We start from the raw sequence: 21,230 nt of genomic DNA, 5'->3' as shown, positions 1-21,230 counted from the left end.
ATTCTCAGTGCAACCGATACTGAAAATACAATTGTTGAGGGTTAGATCCTCAGTGCAACCGATACTGAAAATACAATTGTTGAAGGTTAGATCCTCAGTGCAACCGATACTGAAAATACAATTTTTGAGGGTTACATTCTCAGTGCAACCGATACTGAAAATACAATTGTTGAGGGTTAGATCCTCAGTGCAACCGATACTGAAAATACAATTGTTGAAGGTTAGATCCTCAGTGAAACCGATACTGAAAATACAATTGTTGAAGGTTAGATCCTCAGTGAAATCGATACTGAAAATACAATTGTGAATCAAGACAATCAGAAGAGAGCATGTTACCTCCGTTAATTAAATAAAGGGTACCGTTCTGAATCTCATGCAGATTTCAGAGTTCGACAGAACGATTCCCGAGTTCGATAAGAGACATCTGAAGAAGGTCGGAGGTTATTTGACCGAAACTTTGTGCGAATGATAATACTTATAGTCGAATAATCCAAATAATACAAATAATTGATCCGTTCGGTAATTTTATTGGTCTGTCACGTCGATTAAATTTAAAATAACAGTTTTGAGTTGCGTCAACACAACCCTATAAGATGCTCTTTCTGCCTCATTATCGGCCATGCTACAGTTTAAAAAAAAATTCACATCATTTTCACAGAGTGGATCTGTTCTGGTTATTATTATTATTATTATTATTATTATTATTATTTGTGAATATCGTTATTTTCCTTTTTTATGTGGATATTTTGTTTTGTTAATCAACAAAAAATGAAGGTATGGTTGATTACAATTTGTTTTGTTTTTTTCATCTTGTAGGAATGGACTTAACCTTGAAAAGTTTAATTCTGATCTTGATGACAGCAGTCATCATGGGTGGTACTTCCGCTCGCAGGAAAAGGCAACTTCCGGCTTATCTGTACTCCAAGAATAGAGAGTAAGTTCAAACGTTTACCATGCATATATTGTTACCTGCTTATTTTCTGTGATATGAAAACAATCTTTTGCGGTATTCATCCACTTTAACTGCGTATAAGTAATCGAAACATGAAAATTAGTTCAATGAAACCACTTGCTTTACGTGAAAGGTATGGCTACATTATTATTCTAAACCTTTGTACAATTTATTTTTTTAATCGAGTATTGCTTTTTATATACTAAATACCTTAATTGTTGAAGATCATCCATTCGACATATACTTTGTACACAGTTATTGTGCTGTTTTTAAGCTATGCAAAACATATTTTTTAGGAATAAAAATTTTATTTATAAAACAGCTCTACCTGTCATTGAGCACTATTAAATAAAAATCACGGTTTTAATGGATTAACGTCTAGGGAATAACCATAAAATAATATATATCTACATAAAATTTTATGTATCTATTTTCAGTATTTACTTCGTACGTAAGTAGAGCTAGGGTAGCAAGTTTTGAAAATATATATGGTAATTAAGCTACACAGAATTTTTCGCGTTTCATCCTCATGAGGATTCATCAGCCTGTTGACGAATTGACCTGACGAATCCCCACGAGGATAAAACGCGGAAAATTCTGTGTAGCTTTCGAGTTGAGCATATTGAGAAGTGATACACGAATTACCATAAGCGTATAAAGCGATGCTCTTTGTGTAAACAAATCGAGCTTAGTTATTTTGGACGATGTCAAAACATCGTTTATTCACGACTCGATCAGCAGCCGCCGATTAGCGTAATGGTTAGGAGCCTTGACTGTCGTAAAGGAGGTCGGGTTTCAATCCTGGCTTGAGGTAGTTGCCTGTCTACCCGCACTGATTAGCTGTGAAACAGCGAAACAGTAGTGTATGTGGATGACTATATATATATATATATATATATATATATATATATATATATAATGGTTGTATCGATTGGTTTCTTAGATTTAAATCCAACGAAACTCGCGTGATTATTAAAGAGTGCTCAATACAGGACAGAGCTGATATATAGTTTGTTTATGATACAAACATTATTGGCTAAATACGTGCATACATGTTTCAGTGAAATCCCAATTCAAAGGTAACACTTCATCAGGCCAAAAAAGAATCGATGGTCTAATGAAGTATTATTTTTGAATTGGGATTCCACTGAAATATGTATGCACATATGTAATCAATAACGTTTGTATAATAAACAAACTATATATAACTGATTGCGTTCCTCTAGGAGTACGAGTAACAAGAAGCTTCCTCTTGACTTTTAACAAAAAGTTTTGCGCTATCAGTTGAGACTGATGGAATATGATTTTTTTTTTCTCTCATTTGCCTTCTTTTCATTTATTTGTAGCTTTTCAGTGTTTCTAAATTATGTGGATTGGTTTCCATAGTCAAGACTTTCCTTAATATTTTGGCTATTATTATTCTTCTTCTTATTATTATTATTATTATTGTTGTTGTTGTTGTTGTTGTTGTTGTTGTTATTTTCTGTTACGGAAACTCCATAATTATCTAATTAGCTTATTTTATACTCGTATTTCAAATGAACTTTATATGGTCATCATGAAATAATGTTTTTTTATACGGTTTAATTTTTAATATAATACCATATGCAATTGATATCAAAAATTATTTTTCCGCAAAATGAATAATATTACTAAATAACGTATTATTATTTTTAAACTGTTTGAATGAATAAAGCCACTGTTTTTAATGCATTGAAATATAAGTCATTTCGTGAATAAACTTTTTAAAAAATGAATAAAAATATGCATAACAATTAAAATTTTTTAGGTATAGCGTGTGTGTCACTCTTACACCCGAGTGACTGTGGTTTAATTGTTATGGACTTCTATTTCTTGAAAAAATTTATTTTACCAAGAATATTTCACAAGTTTTGGATTCGGTTTCGATTAAAGCTGATGGCACTCCAGTAATATATATATATATATATATATATATATATATATATATATATATATATATATATATATATATATATAATAAATAATTTTACCACGAATTCTTCATAAGTTTTCGTTTTGGTTTCGATTAAAGCTGAAAGAACTCAAGTTATATATACATTTATATATATATATATATATATATATATATATATATATATATATATATATATATATATATATTCATAAGTTTTGCGGTCGGTTTCGATTCCATCTGATGCACTCAAGACATATGGATATATCTTTTTTATTTTTGAAATCGTAACTTTATAAGATATAAAAATCGGTAGAACATCTACTCTATAATAATATATACGAAATCTATAAGAATTAAAATGTTATATTTAAGCGTACTTTTACACCGGGCTACGCCGGGTCTCCCTGCTAGCTTAGATAAATACTTTTGCAATTTTTACAAAAGAGCTATAATAATATCAGAGCGTCTCCATTTACGCTGAACATCTACAGAATGCAAGATATTACATATGAATGAGTCCCCTGTGGAATCTCCACAGGGACCGCTAGTAAAATTTTATCTAGTAATAATCAAAGTGATTTGCAAAACTAACGTATGTATTATTACTTGAATTCATATGCATATATATATATATATATATATATATATATATATATATATATATATATATATATATATATATATAAAATAAAATAAAAATTACAATTAAATTAACAAAATGATCTAAGATGGTAAAACTAAAGTAAATTATAAATATTAAAGAATTAATATTTATAAAGTAATCTCAACCAGATGCAAAAGCTCGATAAAACCAAATAGGAGATAGAGCTTATAATAAGAGCAAATAGTTAATAAAATATTGTAAAAACACTTTGAAAAAGAGTTAAAAACATATTTAATTTGAAAAGGAAACACTAAATAAGTGGATAGTCCTTAATCCGCGGAGTTTCATATATATATATATATATATATATATATATATATATATATATATATATATATATAAACAGAGAAAGAGAGAGAGAGAGAGAGAGAGAGAGAGAGATAGCTACATTCCATGTTCGAAGGCCATTCAGTTTTTTCATCATATCAAAATTTCCGTACATTTTACAGACCTGTTTCTTTACGCAGAAGCAATCATTATTCATATGTCAATGTTGAGTTCTTTCCCTGTCGTATACGTATCAAAAAGATCAGAAATTTAATTTGGAATGAAATGAGCAGGATCATACACTGTCTGAATAAACTCCTATGGAAGAATATTAGCATCGTATAACAATCTTAGTTTTTAGAGTAACGCTATCCATATCTTAGTTTATCAAAGTGATTCCTTTGTAAAAAAAAAATAAACATAGTTGAATCTTTCATGGAACCAAGAAAAGTGAAACCGCCAAATTGTAAAATAACTATCCCCCTCACTAAAATAAATTTAATGTTGCCTTAGACAGGCGCCACACTAATAGAAGTGAAAAGTAAAAGAGGATGGAAAGGCTGATGAGAGAAAGCACTAACAAGACCTCCATGGATGAATGCGAAGATAGTAATACCTTGGGGAAACTTATTTCAACCCAAATTCTAGTGAAGACTAATGATCGTTGCCAAGCAAGAAGTTAATGTTAAACGTCTGTTGCAATAACGCAAATTAATTTGCAAATGTTATCAAAAGCGGTGAAAAGTACTGGGAACCTTAGATTTGTTGTCACCTAGACTCTAGTGAACATTACATGTTGTTATCACGGAGTAATCTTTGATAATGACATGTATGAGAACTGATGATTACAAATAATAACAAATAAAACTAGTTCGACCAGGCTTTTTGACTTTGCAGAATCCAAATACCTATTAATATGTGAAAATTATTTGGTGTATTTGATCTAGTCCAGTGTTGATCACCAAATAAATTAACAAAACTTCCAACAGGAATAATTAAATTAATTTCCATGGAGAAATATTTGTGAGATAATGTGTTGTTATTTGTGATAAATTATACAGGGTGTTTCAAAAGTCTTGGGAACATAACGATTTTTAATAACTCAAAAACTATTAGGAGTTGAAAAATGAAATTGGTACCGTTGGAAAGGTTAAAGTTTCAAGTTTTGTTGAGAATCTTCAAAGTTGCTCAATATGAGCACCATTCGTCACACGGCAGACATCTAGTCGATAGTCCATTTCCTGCCAAACGCGTTCCAGCATCTTAACGTCAATGGTTCCCACAACTGCCGTTACTCGAGCCTTTAGTTCGTCAATATCTCTTGGAAGGGGCGGCACATAGATTCGTTGCTTGACAAAGCCCCAAAGGAAAAAGTCACACGGGGTAAGATCTGGAGACCTAGGAGGCCAGGGCATGAGAACGTCATCACCTCGCCCAGATCTCCCAATTCATCTAGCAGGCAGCCTTGTGTTAAGAAACTGCCTTACTCTAAGACTCCAGTCATCAGATTCTGCTTCTTCCAATTGAGCCATTAATCAGTCTTCCAGCATGTTGAGATAGGATTCACCAGTGATAGTTGCCTCTTCAAAGAACGGTCCATAGACACCTTTCTTGGAAATTGCACAAAACACGTTCACTTTTAGTGAATCTCGCTCGTGCTCAAGAAGTTCATGAGGATTCTCAGTACCCCATATGCGAGTGTTATACTTGTTAACTTTGCCATTCAGATGGAAGGACGACCTGTTCGCTTACTTGGGCACAAACACCCATCTTTCACAAATTTAGCATGCAATCTGACAATGGATTTCCTTTCAGGGGCTTCTTTTTTAAATTTCCTGCGAAATGCACGCTGAACACATGTCCACGATTCAGTCTTTGCAAATTGGAGGACGCAAAATGCCTTGTCTTGTTTAGAGAACGCCATTACTGCACTTGGAAAGATAAGACAAAAATCATTAGTATGACCAAAAACTTGATTAAGCAAGCTTTAAAATGGCACCAGTTTCATTTTTCTACCTGGAATAGTTCATGAGATATACGCATTTGTAATGTTCCCAAGACTTTTGAAACACCCTGTATAATTGATTGTTAATAAGAAGCATTGTCAAAGTTTATAATCCTAAGTTCTTGCTTATACTGCAATTTAAAGAATCAATCTATTAGTTGAGTGAATGAAAACAAACGCGGTCTTTTGATTTTCTATTTTATTATAAGATTTATTTTATATCAAATAATTTTACTAACTCTACCTATGCCTGAACTAGATGAGCAAATCAACGTTGTGGGCGTGTTAGTGTTAAAATTATGGCTATGGACATATACATTGCATCAAATGCAATCCAGATAACCAACTTGGTTAAACAAGCTGTGAATTCAGCCTGTTTCAACAATCACAAACTACTAGTCACACAAGACAATGATCATCAATTAAAGTCTCTCAAATTATGCCATATACTCCAATTTAAAAATACAACAACACAGAAGGAAACACAAAGTATACTCATTCTGAGAACCAATACCCTCATTTAAGAATTGAATAAAAGTTTGGAATTAATATATATATATATATATATATATATATATATATATATATATTAATTCCAAACTTTTATTCAATTCTTAAATGAGGGTAACTCTTGGTTCGTTCGCAATTAATAGTCTAAAAAACCACTTCCACGTTTTGGTATAATATGTTTACTATATCCATGTGTGTTTTTATATATTTCTTTTTAATTATAACATTATACTTAATTTTTCTATGCTAGATAGGTGGTTTTCTTTGTACCGATAGGCCATTTTTTTTTATTTAGGGACAATTATTTATTACCGCTTCCTGTCACGTGACCAGTGTTTCCAATTTAGCGGTTTTCCTGCTAGATCGGGAGATTTCGTTTGCAATCTAGCGGGGAATTCTAGAAAATCGGGAGATATTTGGCACCCACACACCCGCAATTTTAGATTAAAAAATAAAGAAAAGCGCTTGAAAATACTTTAAAACATAAAATAAACTCATTCATGTAAGTAAAAAAAAGTAGCATTTATTGCCTTTGGTAACAATTATTTATTGATTATTTGTTTTGTTTTTCACCTTTTTTTCGGCTAACCATTCTTAAATCTCGCTATAAAATCGATTTTTCCAAGTACATTTTAGGTGGGGGGGCATTCCAACCTCCGAAGTTTAGTTTAAAATACGATCTAAGCAACCCCGCTTAATTTAGAAGTATTTAGTTGAAAATTGTAAAAAGCAAGAAACAACAGCAGAAAAAAAGAAAACGTATATCAATACAGTAGAATTTAATTACCTAACAACCTAAATACTTTTAACATGCTAAAACAAAGTTTTTTGTGTTTTTATTTTTCTAATTTCAAAATATGTTGCACCATTACTGTGATGTTTAATTTGCAGTATATTTTAATTTAACTTTTATTATAAAAAGTTTGAGTTTATGATTTGTTTCCTGCAAAAATAAAAATACCCTCTCTGAAAAAACAGGTAAAACTAGCTGCTAAAATATGTAAAGCTTCTGGGGAGTTAACCGCTTCAATATAATTCCAGAAACATATAGTGAGAAAAGACAGAACACTTTATATATTGAATATACTATATTTATAATTTTTTATATGGTAGGAAGTTAAAATATGGAGTTGGGGGAGCGGGGATTAGCGATTTTTGAAAATTTCAGATGATAAAAGTTAAAAATTTAGCGATTTTCTGGGCATTTCTTTCTCCTGATCTTGCGGATTTTTTTTAAATCTCAGTTGCCAACACTGCATAAAAGGATATTTTGGTCTCAACACTACAGGCTTAATGTAAACAGAATGTGTTTACAATATCGGTAAATTTTCAATGGGTTTAATCACATGATTATTGATAATGTAACCATGTGACTGAAATTTAATTTATATTAAACACACGTGGTCGCTTTCCTATCAAATATTCATCGAAAAATGGTTGGTACAGACAAAATGAATGCCGACGCTCAAAGTGGATAAACATTTTGACCCCTCCATTTACTTAAAAATTCACCAAAAATCAGGAAATTAACCAATTTTAATGAAAATTTCAATATTTATCAAATAATGATCGCAGAACTAATTATTTTTACTTAACTCTTAGTGAAAAGGTTTTATTTTGTTTAAACAAAAAATGCCTTTACTAAAGTTATGGTTTTCAGTAGTAAATAAAAAACGCAAGAATTTATTTTTTGCTTTTTTTTATATAAATAAAGCATCGTAATTTGCAACAATAAAAAATAATTTTGCAGTAACATTACGAAAAAAGCCCCCAAAGTCCGTATTAATGAATTCGATATAACTAGAAGAAAAATGAATTTCTCACATACTATTCAGGAAATTAAAGATTCAATTAGATTCCTATTTCAGTCACCTAAATTATTTAGGGTGAAATGAGTTTAGGAATTTATAGCCAAACCTAAATATTTTTTTTGCTTAAAAAATAGCATTAATACAGTAAGTTAGGTAAAATTTGAATAGAATGCTCTGCTTTACGGTTGTTGTAAAAATGGAACGGAAATTTGAATTTCGTTCCCTTTTAAATTCGGTACATTTTTACATTACGTTCAATTCATCGTTCACATTCGACACGTCAACTTTTATAGCTTTTCGTGTATGCTGGCAAGGTTAGGGGTGTCTATTCCGAAAGCCGTTCTTAACATGGGTAGATTGGTAGGTGTGTCAGAAATTTCGTAAAAAATAGTGAATAATCCTATCCCGTCTTTCCAAGCTTCTAACTCCTCGAAAAATGTAACTCAAGCCCTAATTTTTTTTCAATTAAGGGAGCAAGGACGAAGGTTTCATTAAAAAAAAACAAAAAAACAAACAACGTATTTTTTTTTAAAAAAAAAAGGTAAATTTAAAAGACAGGTAAATTTCTAAAAAACACTACTTTTTTGTTTTAAATTTGAATATATCATTTATTGACCTTTTCTCTTCAATTTGTGATATATAACACTTTGGTGAGTAAATTATTTACTTTTTAATAGACATTTCAAAATGGGAGGTGTGAATTATTCGACCCCCTGTCTTTCCAAGCTAATAACTACTCGAAAAATGTCATTCAAGCCCTAATTCTTTTTTCAATTAAAGGAGCAAGGACCCAGGTTTCATAAAAAACAAAAGAAAAAACAAACAACGAGATTTAAAAAAAAAGGGTTTTAAACTTCGAACTTTACAGATAAATTTCTAAAAAAACACTACTTTTTTGTTTTAAATTTGAATATATTATTTATTGACCTTTTCTCTTCAATTTGTGATATATAAAACTTTGGTGTGTAAATTAATTATTTACTTTTTAATAGACACTTGAAAATCGGGGGCGTGAATTAAAAAAGCGTTTGTCTAAAATATTATATTCGGTTTATTGGAAAGAGCATCAAATTTCACATTGACCCTGAAAATATCGTAAAAATAGAATCGATAGAAAAATTTTGATAGATTTTTAAAGTTTAAAAATTGAAAAATATTGAGTTCGTAAAATTCATTACTATTTAGAAAAAATAGTTCTATTACTTTTAAAACAACTTTAATAGTTTATTTTGGAAGTATAATCCATAAAGAAAATAAACAACCCATTTTTAAAAGAGAAATTACGAGTACTTTATATTTTATTCGCAGTTTCGTGACAGGGGTGTCAAACATTCCTACAAAAATTCTGATACATCTACTAGATTGGAGTGTTTATTCGTTGTAAACGTACCCGACAACCTATAAATGTCGACATTTCCAATGTGAATGGTAAGCTGGACTTATGTAAAAAATAACAAAGAATATACCAAACTGACTTTTTCGTTTAAAAATGAAATTATTTCCCTTTCGTTATTAACTTTTTTTTTAATATTTTGTGTTTTATATACATAAAGTACAATTGTTGAATGTTACTGTTTTGATTATATTCGTTTGGGGGCGCACAATTAAAAAATTAAGAAAGATTAAAACGAAGCGAAATTTAAGTTTCCGTTCCATTTTTACAACAACCATAAAACAGCGCATACTCAGCAAGTTTTATCGTAATTTATAAGCATAATGTTGAAACACTAAATCAACATTTTATTTATTTTTTTGCATAATTAATGATGGAAGTATTTTTCTGTTTATTTTCTGAATGTCTGTTAAAAAAATAATTTGTACATACTCTTGAAAAAAAAGAATCAAACTTGTCTCTACTTTCACATAACTATTTACAGTGTTCATGTAAAGCATTCATCTATTCTTTTTATAATAAAAATTCCGTTTTCAAAGAGAAACGTTTACTGCCAAATTTTTTTTTTTAAAAAGTGCAAGTTTTCCTGAAAAAAAAACTTTCACCTAACAATTTATAGTAAAAAATTAATCTTTTTTTGGGGAAAAAATAACAACTTTTATTGATTAAAAAAATTGCAAAAAATAATAACAGTAAATAAACGAACAAAATGCAATTTTTCTTGAAGAATGTGTTCTATTTTAACAAACTGCGCCACAGCAACGCGTGGCCGGGTACAGCTAGTATATATATATATATATATATATATATATATATATATATATATATATATATATATATATATATATATATATATGTTTTTAGTTTTCACTTTTTCCTCCCTAATTATTGCATGTCCTTTATCGCTTCATCGTTTACCACCTTGCAATGAATCTTTGGCACAAAACAATCGTTATTTCATTTATCAATCAAAAGATGTGAATGATCGACGCTTTAAGTGATATCGCTTGAAAATATTCACAGAACTTTTCAGACAGTGAAATCTGTAGAATTAAAAACGTGTACTTGTCATATAAATATTGCTTCTGTTGTTGCCATATAAATATTGCTTCTGTTGTTGTCATATAAATATTGCTTCTGTTGTTGTCATATAAATATTGCTTCTGTTGTTGTCATATAAATATTGCTTCTGTTGTTGTCATATAAATATTGCTTCTGTTGTTGTCATATAAATATTGCTTATGTTGTTGTCATATAAATATTGCTTCTGTTGTTGTCATATAAATATTGCTTCTGTTGTTGTCATATAAATATTGCTTCTGTTGTTGTCATATAAATATTGCTTCTGTTGTTGTCATATAAATATTGCTTCTGTTTTTGTCATATAAATATTGCTTCTGTTGTTGTCATATAAATATTGCTTCTGTTGTTGTCATATAAATATTGCTTCTGTTGTTGTCATATAAATATTGCTTCTGTTGTTGTCATATAAATATTGCTTCTGTTGTTGTCATATAAATATTACTTCTGTTGTTGTCATATAAATATTGCTTCTGTTGTTGTCATATAAATATTGCTTCTGTTGTTGTCATATAAATATTGCTTCTGTTTTTGTCATATAAATATTGCTTCTGTTGTTGTCATATAAATATTGCTTCTGTTGTTGTCATATAAATATTGCTTCTGTTGTTGTCATATAAATATTGCTTCTGTTGTTGTCATATAAATATTGCTTCTGTTGTTGTCATATAAATATTGCTTCTGTTGTTGTCATATAAATATTGCTTCTGCTGTTGTCATATAAATATTGCTTCTGTTGTTGTCATATAAATATTGCTTCTGTTGTTGTCATATAAATATTGCTTCTGTTGTTGTCATATAAATATTGCTTCTGTTGTTGTCATATAAATATTGCTTCTGTTGTTGTCATATAAATATTGCTTCTGTTGTTGTCATATAAATATTGCTTCTGTTGTTGTCGTATAAATATTGTTATTGGGTTATATTTGCTATTTCATGGCAAAAATTTACAAATCTGTTTCCTTGGTCAATTCCAACTTTTTAATGTGTATCTTTTAATTTACATCTTTCGATTTGATTGTCTCAACATCTCATAAATAATAACTTTGAAAAATGACTACACTTAAAGGAAGACGCAGGCATTGCTCAGAAGAAGAAAAGGGCTAAGAAACTATTTTAAGAGGTGTTATTCGTGGCCCCAAATTTAAACTGGGTTGATTTTTAGATAAAATTATTCCCGCCTGACAATTGTTTTAAATGATTGCGTTGTTTGGTTGTTTGGTTGTTTTGGTTTACGGCATATCAACCCTTTTCAGATTATTTAATGGCGAATCCAGTGATTTTGAAGAACAATTTTTTAATAGAGTATATTTGTTTTTTTAAGTCGGTGTCTATTTAACCCATAGTTGGGACCCTAACAGGTACTACCATTCCAGGTCAGAGTTGACCTGGGAGCAATGGCAATTAAAGGGTGACTCCACATTCCCCAAAGCCCGCAAGCTGGGGCCTCACCATCGGATATAGTTTAAGGTCATATCCAGGACCATTTAAATGATTGCGATTACCAGCTAAATAGTCAGCATCTACTAACATTCTGATGAATCCCCTCTTTTATTTGCACCGTTTATTTCAAATTTATTCTCATCATTTTCTTATAAAAATGAAATTTCGTTTCAGGCACACCTGTATATAGCATACATAAATACGTAATAGAACATTGTTATACGATCAATAATACTTAATTTGATATTGACGTACACATTAATATTTAATTTGCTTTTGCTATATACACATAAATACTTTATTTGATATTTTTATACAAATAATAATATTTTTACTATATTGGTATGCACACAATAATATTTAATTTGATATTCTTTTACACACAGTAATATTAAATTTATACTGCAATACACACAAAATATTTAATTTGATATTCTTTATACACAGTAATATAAAATTTATGATGCAATACACACAAAATATTTAATTTGATATTCTTTATACACACAGTAATATTAAATTTATGCTGCAATACACACAAAATATTTAATTTGATAATGACTTACCCATTCACCCATAAAAGACTTTGTTAATAATTATATAAACCACGAGGTTAATACTCTCATAGGGGAATTATCGCGACCTAATGCGAGATTAAAGACTATCTAACGGTTGAAAATACCGAGACCCTTTTTGTATTTACTTTTTATATAATATATTATTTCTATCTATATCCCGTTATTCGCGTCTTTTTCATGACATTTTTCTCAGGTCACAATAATACACACAATAATGCTTAATTCGATATTGTTATACACACATTAATATTTACTTTGATATTGTTATACATGCAGTATTACTTTATTTAATACTGTTATACACGCAATAATACTTAATTTGATATTGGAATACATACAGTAATACTTCATTTAATATTGTTATACACGCATAATTACTTAATTTGATATTGTTTTATACACATTATATTTAATATTCAATTTGGTATTATTATACACCCAGTAATACTTAATTTAATTCTGTTATACATGCAGTAATACTTTGATACTGTTATATACATATAAATATATAATTTGATATTGTTATATACCCAGTAATACTTAATTTAATACTGTTATACATGCAGTAATACTTTAATACTGTTATATACATATAAATACATAATTTGATATTGCTATACGCATAAAAACTTGATATTGTTATACACACATAAATACTTAATTTAATATTGTTATATACACAGTAATACTTAATTTGATATTGTCATACACAGTAATACTTTATTAGATATTACTATACATGCAGTAATATTTTATGTTATATTGTTATGCACACAGCAATACTTAATTTGATATCGTTATACATACAGTAATACTTTATTGGTATCGTTATACATACAGTAATACTTTATTGGTATTATTATACATGTAGTAATACTTTATTTTATATTGCTTTGCACACAGTAATACTTAATTTGATATTGTTATACACAAAATACTTTGATATTATTACCCACACAAAAAACTTAATTTGATATTGTAATACACGCAGACTACATGAATCTGTTTTTATAAAGTAAGTACTTTTCTAATTCATTTTTGTTATTAACTTTGTTGATTCAGCTTTGAGGTGCCTTGTTTCTTATTTTCAATCACTGCAAACTCAGCATTTTATCGAATGTCAGACTGCAGCTGGTTGTGAATTTATTATTCTGTCCTCCTATAATCTGCGTTTATCTTTTAATTCGTTATCCATCCACCTGAGCATAACAGAAGTTTGAGACGACATCCAGGGTAAAATAATATTTCAATGTTTTCAGAACACGTGATGTTTCCGGTTGGAGGTACAGCCATTAAATGAAGTAGAAATATACCATTTTCTATGAGTAGTATTATTCTGGTGGTGCTTCTTGTGTTGAATTTTGTGAAGCCGGGGTCGACATAATCGTGTAAAGGCGTTTGTAAGGGCTACGTCACTATAATCAGAACGTATGGCAATACAAAGAAGAGGCGCTCACATAAATCGATGTCGTCTGCGTTTGAGTGAAGCAAATTCACTCTGTATTCCCATTTCTTATGCAGATTTTGATCTAAGACGTCTTTCTTTGCTTCCTGTAATTGTTATTATTACACTATCATGGAGTTCCACGCCATTTATTGCCAGTTATATATTCCTGATGAAATCTGCTGACTTTCCCAGGGATCTGAGTGATAGTAAGTCTCCCAAGATTCCAGTAATCACTTGGTGTCTCACGCCAGTTATTTGTAGGTGTATTTTGTTCCAATTCATGTTGCCTGTGAATGTTAGACCAAAGAGTTTGAAATATGGGCTCTCACGTAGGATATTATTTGTAATGGTAATCATTGGTTGAGAAGGTTTTGTAGTTGTTAAAAGAAAGAGCTTAATCTTGGGAATATTAGGAATGTTGCAAATCATTTACGACCCCATTCCACTACACATACAAATATTATTAAACGTATTATTCATCAATAGCAATTCTTCGTTAAATTACTAACTAGCTTGATTAACTTAATTTAAAATCCACACAACTATTTACTGCGGTCTATAAAAGTAAATAATTAATTAGTTTAATGCATAATCTAATATATAAAAGCTACATGTCTTTCTGTGTGTCTCAATATTTTCAAACTCTATCTCTTCCAAAACTAACAGTCGCAGATCAGCACTAGGGGTCTTAAATAATTGGTCTTTTTACTGACCGTTCTTTAATGGGTCTTTAGCCAGTTAAAAATAGTTTTAAGGGGTAAAAAAAAAAATGGGTAGAAACTTGAAAAATCGTTATACATTTTATACATTCATCTTAGTTTATTTTTAATGTTTAATTTTTATTCAGTTCATATGCGTGTCACGTTGGTACAGTGGTAACGTCACCAGCTTTGAATGCTACAACTTTCAGTTTCGATTCTAGCTGATGGCACTCAAATAGTTTTTTTTTTAATTACTTTTGTAATCACGACTCTATAATAATTCATACAAAATCTTGACAAATTAAAATATCATATTTAAGCGAATTTTACGACCGGGCAAGGCCGGTCGCTCCCTACTTGCTAGTCTAATATATAAAAGGCACCATGTTTGTCTGTCTGTATCCATATTTTCAAACTCTATCTCTCCCGATACTAAAAGTCGCAGAGCGGGGCTAGGGGCCTCAAATGATTGGATTTTTATGGGCCGTTTTTTATGAGTCTTTAACTGGTTAAAATAATTTTTAAGGGCTTAAAAAGTAGTCAAAATTTAAAAAATCGTTATACATTTTGTACATTCATCTTAGTTTATTTTTATTCAGTTCATATGCGTGTCACGTTGATACAGTGGTAACGTCACCAGCTTGGAATGCTACAGTTTTGCTTTCGGTTTCGATTCTACCCAGATGGCACTCAAATACTTTTCTTTTTACTTTTGAAATCACGACTATATATACGAAATCTGCACTCTATATATACGACTATAGACAAATTAGACAGATATATACGAAATCTAGACAAAATAAAATACATTTAAGCATATTTTACGACCGCCCCCCCCCCTGCTAGTTTCATTATAATTGTTAAAAGATTTTATACTTAACCGGTAATGCTTTAATTTTCATACCAGAAAAGTAATTATTATTTTAATATGAACTGTTATTGTGAATTCAATGATCATTATCATGTTTATCTAGAATTTACCACTTGAAGTGTTTACAACTAATATCTATTTATCTCGTTAATCCGGTAGTTTACCTTTAGCAGGGAACGTAATAACTTAGATGTTTGATAGTTAACTCCAATTCTGAGCGCGCTTACAGAAGGGACTACAAACGAAATGAGAAATATATATATCTATAAAAGTGAAAATATCTGTGTGTGTCTGTCTGTGTGTGTGAATTTCCCTACACAATAACTCCATCAATTTTCGGTCTACAAACTCGAGATTTGACATAAGGGGCAGTGAGATTTGGGAAAATCTTTTTGATCGGTTTTCGGCCAGAAATTTGGGTGTTAAGGGGTCAAAGTTCAGCGATTTGACCTTTGAAAACTCTACCGAACCTCTCCGCTTATTTTGTGTCTAAACACTTGAAATTTTAGATATACATTCTTTGGACATGGATCAAACTTTTTAATTTGATTTGAGCCCAAAACAATAAATGCTAAGGGGTAAAAATTGGGGTCAAAGTTTAAAAAAAATTGACATCTGCGGTCTCTACCAAATTACTCAGCCAGTTTTTAGCCGAAAATTTTACTACAAAGGGGTCAAAGTTCCAAAGATTTTACATTTGCGATCTCTAGTAACTATTAAGCCGATTTGGGGTCTAAACATTTGAAATTTTACATAAGGGGTACTCAGACATGCAGCAGCAAGCTTTTTAATCAGTTTTTGGGCGAAAGTTTCGCTGCCAAGAGGTCATGGTTGAAATAGTTCACCTTTGCAGACTGTACCAAACTCCTCCGCCAATTTTGGGTCTAAACACTTGAAATTTTAGATGTAAGTTACCTGGATATGGGTCAAACATTTTAATTTGATTTGAGCCCAAATTAATAAGTGTTAAGGGATCAAAATTAGGGTCAAACTTTTTAAAAGTTTTACCTCTGCGCTCTCTACTAACTTTTCAGGCATTACCGTACATATGCACTCTTTTTAATATATACATATGCACATAAAGTTATGAATAGTACATAGGGCCCGAGCAAAGCTGGGCTGAACTGCCAGTATACCTATATTTGTTAAGGGAGGCGGACAGAAATAATCAGCCGTCATAGCAGTTTTAAAAGGCAATGAACATGCACGGTAGTTTACGACGGCTTCTTTTATTTATTTTTTAAAACCCAGCCTAGAAGGGACTACAAATCATTATTTTAAGAATATTTAAATATTATCTACATGCGTATGCATTTATGTCCTTTCGAAATCATCCGTGTAGAAATAGCCATTCACGCCAGTCGTACGATGTATAGATCTTTATGGGAAAATATGCTTTTTAATTATATTTTATTTTATTTATACCAATCCTTTTATTTATGAAGCTCGATGTATATTAAATGAACCAACAGGGTATATATTGTAACATTGCAGTAACAAACAAAAGAAAGAAAGAAAGAAAAATCCGGGTCGGAATTTTTTCTTTAACAAAAGCATTTATTGCCGTTACTCTCTCGTCTCGACACCACTTTAAAAAGTCTCTTGCTGTCATATGTTCATCTAATCTAACACGTGTTTCTCTTTCTTTCGACCGCATACTGGCCACAGCAAGGCCATTCTTGCCTTCACTTTAAATGTCTACCTCCTTCGGCCTCGACTTTTTTCACCCCTGATTACGCGATATCCTTTTTTTTTCTTTTGCTTCAGACGCAAGCTCGACCACACTTGCAAATTTGCATATGCGTTCAAACGCTGCTCCTGCTGCTAATACAATCGCTTGCCATCAATCCTTCGACTGCTGCTAATATGTTCATACTTGTTCATATACGCTCTGTTAAAATACAAGTGGATGAAAACATAGCTATATTCTAAATTCCAATATTTTATTCACCATTTATTTATTTCAATAGGTCAAAATTTCCAACTCCTAGAAAATTAATATCGTTTTTGAATACTTTTGACATTGCATCCAAAACTTTCACTCAAAAAAAATCACAAAAACAAGGGCAGACAATTTCGAACGTAGAGAAACTTCTACTTCAATTATTCAAACTGTTACAGGCTTGATACAACATAAACTAACTAATCAAACCAAACACTGTATATCAAGGTTGTTGCATTTTTATTTTTATGTGTAATAACGAGTTCTTATTGTTTTTGTTTTGTTGTTTTATGCCTGAAATTTTAGATGTATAAGTTTCCTGAAATTTCTTATTTCAAACCTTCATATTTCAAATAAAATTCAGTCTATCTTACCAAGTTTCTCTCTGTGAATGTCGACCAGAACTGTGAAAGCTGGCCGTTACCCCTCGCTCACACCGATCGTTTCTATCAATACACATGTAGGCAGAAATAAACGTATAGAGCTGTATACACGTGCACTCACTGCACACAGAGGCACTGGAAAGTGTACACATACTTACGCACATAACAGAATTTGGGATATTTCTCTATAATGGCCTAAGTGCTTCCATCTGGACTGTTTACGTGGTGACACTAGTCTGGGTCGCCATATCGTTTTCTTCGTAGCTGGGATCTCCCTTGGGACAAACAGGTTTTATAAATAGAAGCATTATTGTTGGGGATTTTTAGATTTTTTATACAATTCTGTGCTGTAATTAATTAGACAAATTCTCTTTAACAAAACAAAATGTAATTGCAACAAAACACAACTGAAAATTTATGATGAAATAATAAACATTGACAATATTTCATGAAAATACAACCATAAAACTGTGGTCATATTCGGCACCTAATTGCACAAACAAAAACCCTACGATCGCTATTACTATGATTGATGTTTTTATTAATATTATTATTGATAATGTTGTGATTGCTGCAATTAATAATCATTATTAGCATAAATTAATTTTAAATTAGGTAAATAATTGAAAGCACTATAATAAATGGAAATAAAAGCATTGAATCGGTGAATGTAAGTGTTCCTTTTCGATAATATGAAAAATTAATACACGTTTATATATATAATAGAAAAATCTTATTGAAAAATAATTCAAGTTCTCAAGAAAACATTAAAACCTGTAAAGAAAGTATACAGAATTTTTTATTAGTAAGAAAAAGAAAGTGAAAATGAAAAAGAAACTAAAAATGAAAAAGAAGAAAATAGAAGAGGGATAAAGAATAAGAAAAAGCCGAAAATGAAGAGAGAAAGAAAAATAGAAATAGTGGAGAGAAAGAGAGAGAGAGAAAAGGAGAAAAGAAGGAGGCAGAAAACAAATATAGTCAGTCTATTTTATAGAACAGATAAATATAGATCGGTTGAGGTTATTGTGACCTAGACAGAAAGATAATTATGCGGAAATGATAATTCAAATTTATTTATTTTAAATTGGAAGGGTAGTTTAAATGAGTAGAAAGGTTAACAAATCATAAGTAAAAGTTTAATAATTTAATGTATAATGGTCCCTATACCACACACACACACACACACACACACACATATATATATATATATATATATATATATATATATATATATATATATATATATACAAAAGCATATACACACATACACAAAAGTCCTCTGATTAATCTATCAAATATATTAGTAAATAATTACACATTCCTCATTTGGACGGAAGTTGATATGAATAACATTTTAGTCATCAATAATTACACGAATTTTATTGATTTCGAAAGTGGATTAATTTTATCGATGAATATTTATATTATTTAAGTTTGATGGGATTGTTTGGAAAAATGTTAAATAATACTACTTTAATAAGTTACGTACATAGCTAACTAAATAAAAAACAGAACCTTAGATAAGAAAGATAACACCTATATATTTCATCATTGAATTTATTTTATTAAATTGAATTGTTTTGTATGAATAACTTTTGGCGGATATCTTGGAAAATAAGATTTAATGATTCCTATTCGTTAGTTCTAGTAAATAATAATAAATATTGAAAACATTAAGAGCAAAAATTTAACAATAGATCTCTTTACGAAAGTTTGAATAATTGTTTACGCATATGATTACGTGGCTTCATAGTAAATTGATTTGTCTTTAATGTAATTTTCGTTTCGTAAATCGTACTCTAGAGCTGAGATTCTCAACCAGAGGTAAATTTATCCCTAGGGTGTAAAAAAATATGCCGTTAGGGGTAAATAATTAAAGTACATGATAATAATTATTTTTTAGATTGTGTCATTTCTAAGAAACGTACATCTTTGGATTCACATGTCCAATATGGTTTTGACTTCGTCGTTGTGAGTGGTGTGGAGAAGCCTCAGGAACTTGTGTGAATTAGGGTTCTCAAGTTTCGTAGCAATAAAGTCAAAGGAAACCGCCTGAATACCGATGATGATATGAGAGTACTCTTGTCAGAAACAGCTTCTCGCATAATAAAACTAAATGGTTCACTGAATCAGCAATGTTCTTACTAATAATGCTTCTGGTGTTACTGATTATTATTGTTTTTAATACAAATAAACTTCACAATTTCCTATTTAGAAAACAAATTGATTTTCTTTATTTTTATGATACGAATGCATATTATTTTATACAAAATCTAAAGTCCTAAAAAGGTTATTTTTGACCTTCTCGTTTTTCTGTAACTTTATGATGGCTATGAATTTTTGGTATGAGAGTAGAGGGTAAATGAAGAAAAACATAAAGCTGAGGCGTCAATAATAGAGGAAAAAATGAGAATGGCTGCTGTAGAGCTTTCAACAAGCTAGGAAATATACTTAAATAATAGATTACTTTTCTTTTATATTATGCATATTTTAGAAATAAGATCATACAGTGTTTTGTTTAATTTCTTAGTTTTAATTTAAACATTAAAGTTTTAATTTAAACATTAAAGTTTTAATTTAAACATTAAAGTTTTTATTTAAATATAAATTTATGAAATATAGTTATAGAAATTTGAATAAAAAAGATGGCGGCAAAAGACTGATTCCATATGCGTAGATTAGATTTAATGGCTTTCCTTTGGGTTAGGTGTCTATAAACAATGTAATAATTGTTTTAGTTTTTATGTTTCTGTGAACTTTAATTATCTTCTTTTTCTTTTTCTTACCAAATTCTTTTCTATTCAATAGAAAACAAAAACAAATCTTTCCGATCAATTTTAGTGATATATTTTTTCTCTGATGAGTTGCTCACTGGGCTTTAGTTATTCAACGAAACAAGTGTAAAATGCACTCCATAAAATATATGAATCAAATATTATGAGTGATAATTACATACATTTGATGGTTTTGAAATGTTGAATAACGATATATATATATATATATATATATATATATATATATATATATATATAAACTACGAACTGACTAACTCCCCTGATGAAACTATTTTTAGCGAAATATTGGACTTACAACACCGACAAAAGGATATAAAAATGATTTTATCATTTTCTTGACACCTAAAGTTTTCAAAATATTCAAATTTCTATTCAAAACAAATGTCTTCAAATAGTGTGCAACTATTTTCTTATTTCATATTCCTGCTCGAAACTTGAGCGAACGCACATGT

General features: G+C 30.1%; 1 protein-coding gene across 2 annotated transcripts in view; it reads left to right on the top strand.

Moving 5' to 3' along the window:
* The window catches only part of LOC145291386 (transforming growth factor-beta-induced protein ig-h3-like), a 426,450-nt gene that overhangs the window by 235,481 nt on the left and 169,739 nt on the right, over window positions 1–21,230 (top strand). For both annotated transcript variants that reach the window (XM_080137179.1, XM_080137180.1), the window contains exon 2: window positions 817–934. In XM_080137179.1, coding sequence (XP_079993305.1) covers window positions 819–934 — 116 coding nt within the window. In that variant the 5' untranslated portion in view covers window positions 817–818. The remainder of the gene's footprint in view (window positions 1–816; window positions 935–21,230) is intronic.

The sequence above is a fragment of the Euprymna scolopes genome, chromosome 12, assembly GCF_053919585.1.
Source record: "Euprymna scolopes isolate OS-2025 chromosome 12, ASM5391958v1, whole genome shotgun sequence".
NCBI classification, from domain to species: Eukaryota; Metazoa; Mollusca; class Cephalopoda; order Sepiida; family Sepiolidae; genus Euprymna; species Euprymna scolopes.
The sequence above is the reverse complement of the archived record's forward strand: the minus strand, read 5'-3'. Positions and strand labels throughout refer to the sequence as shown.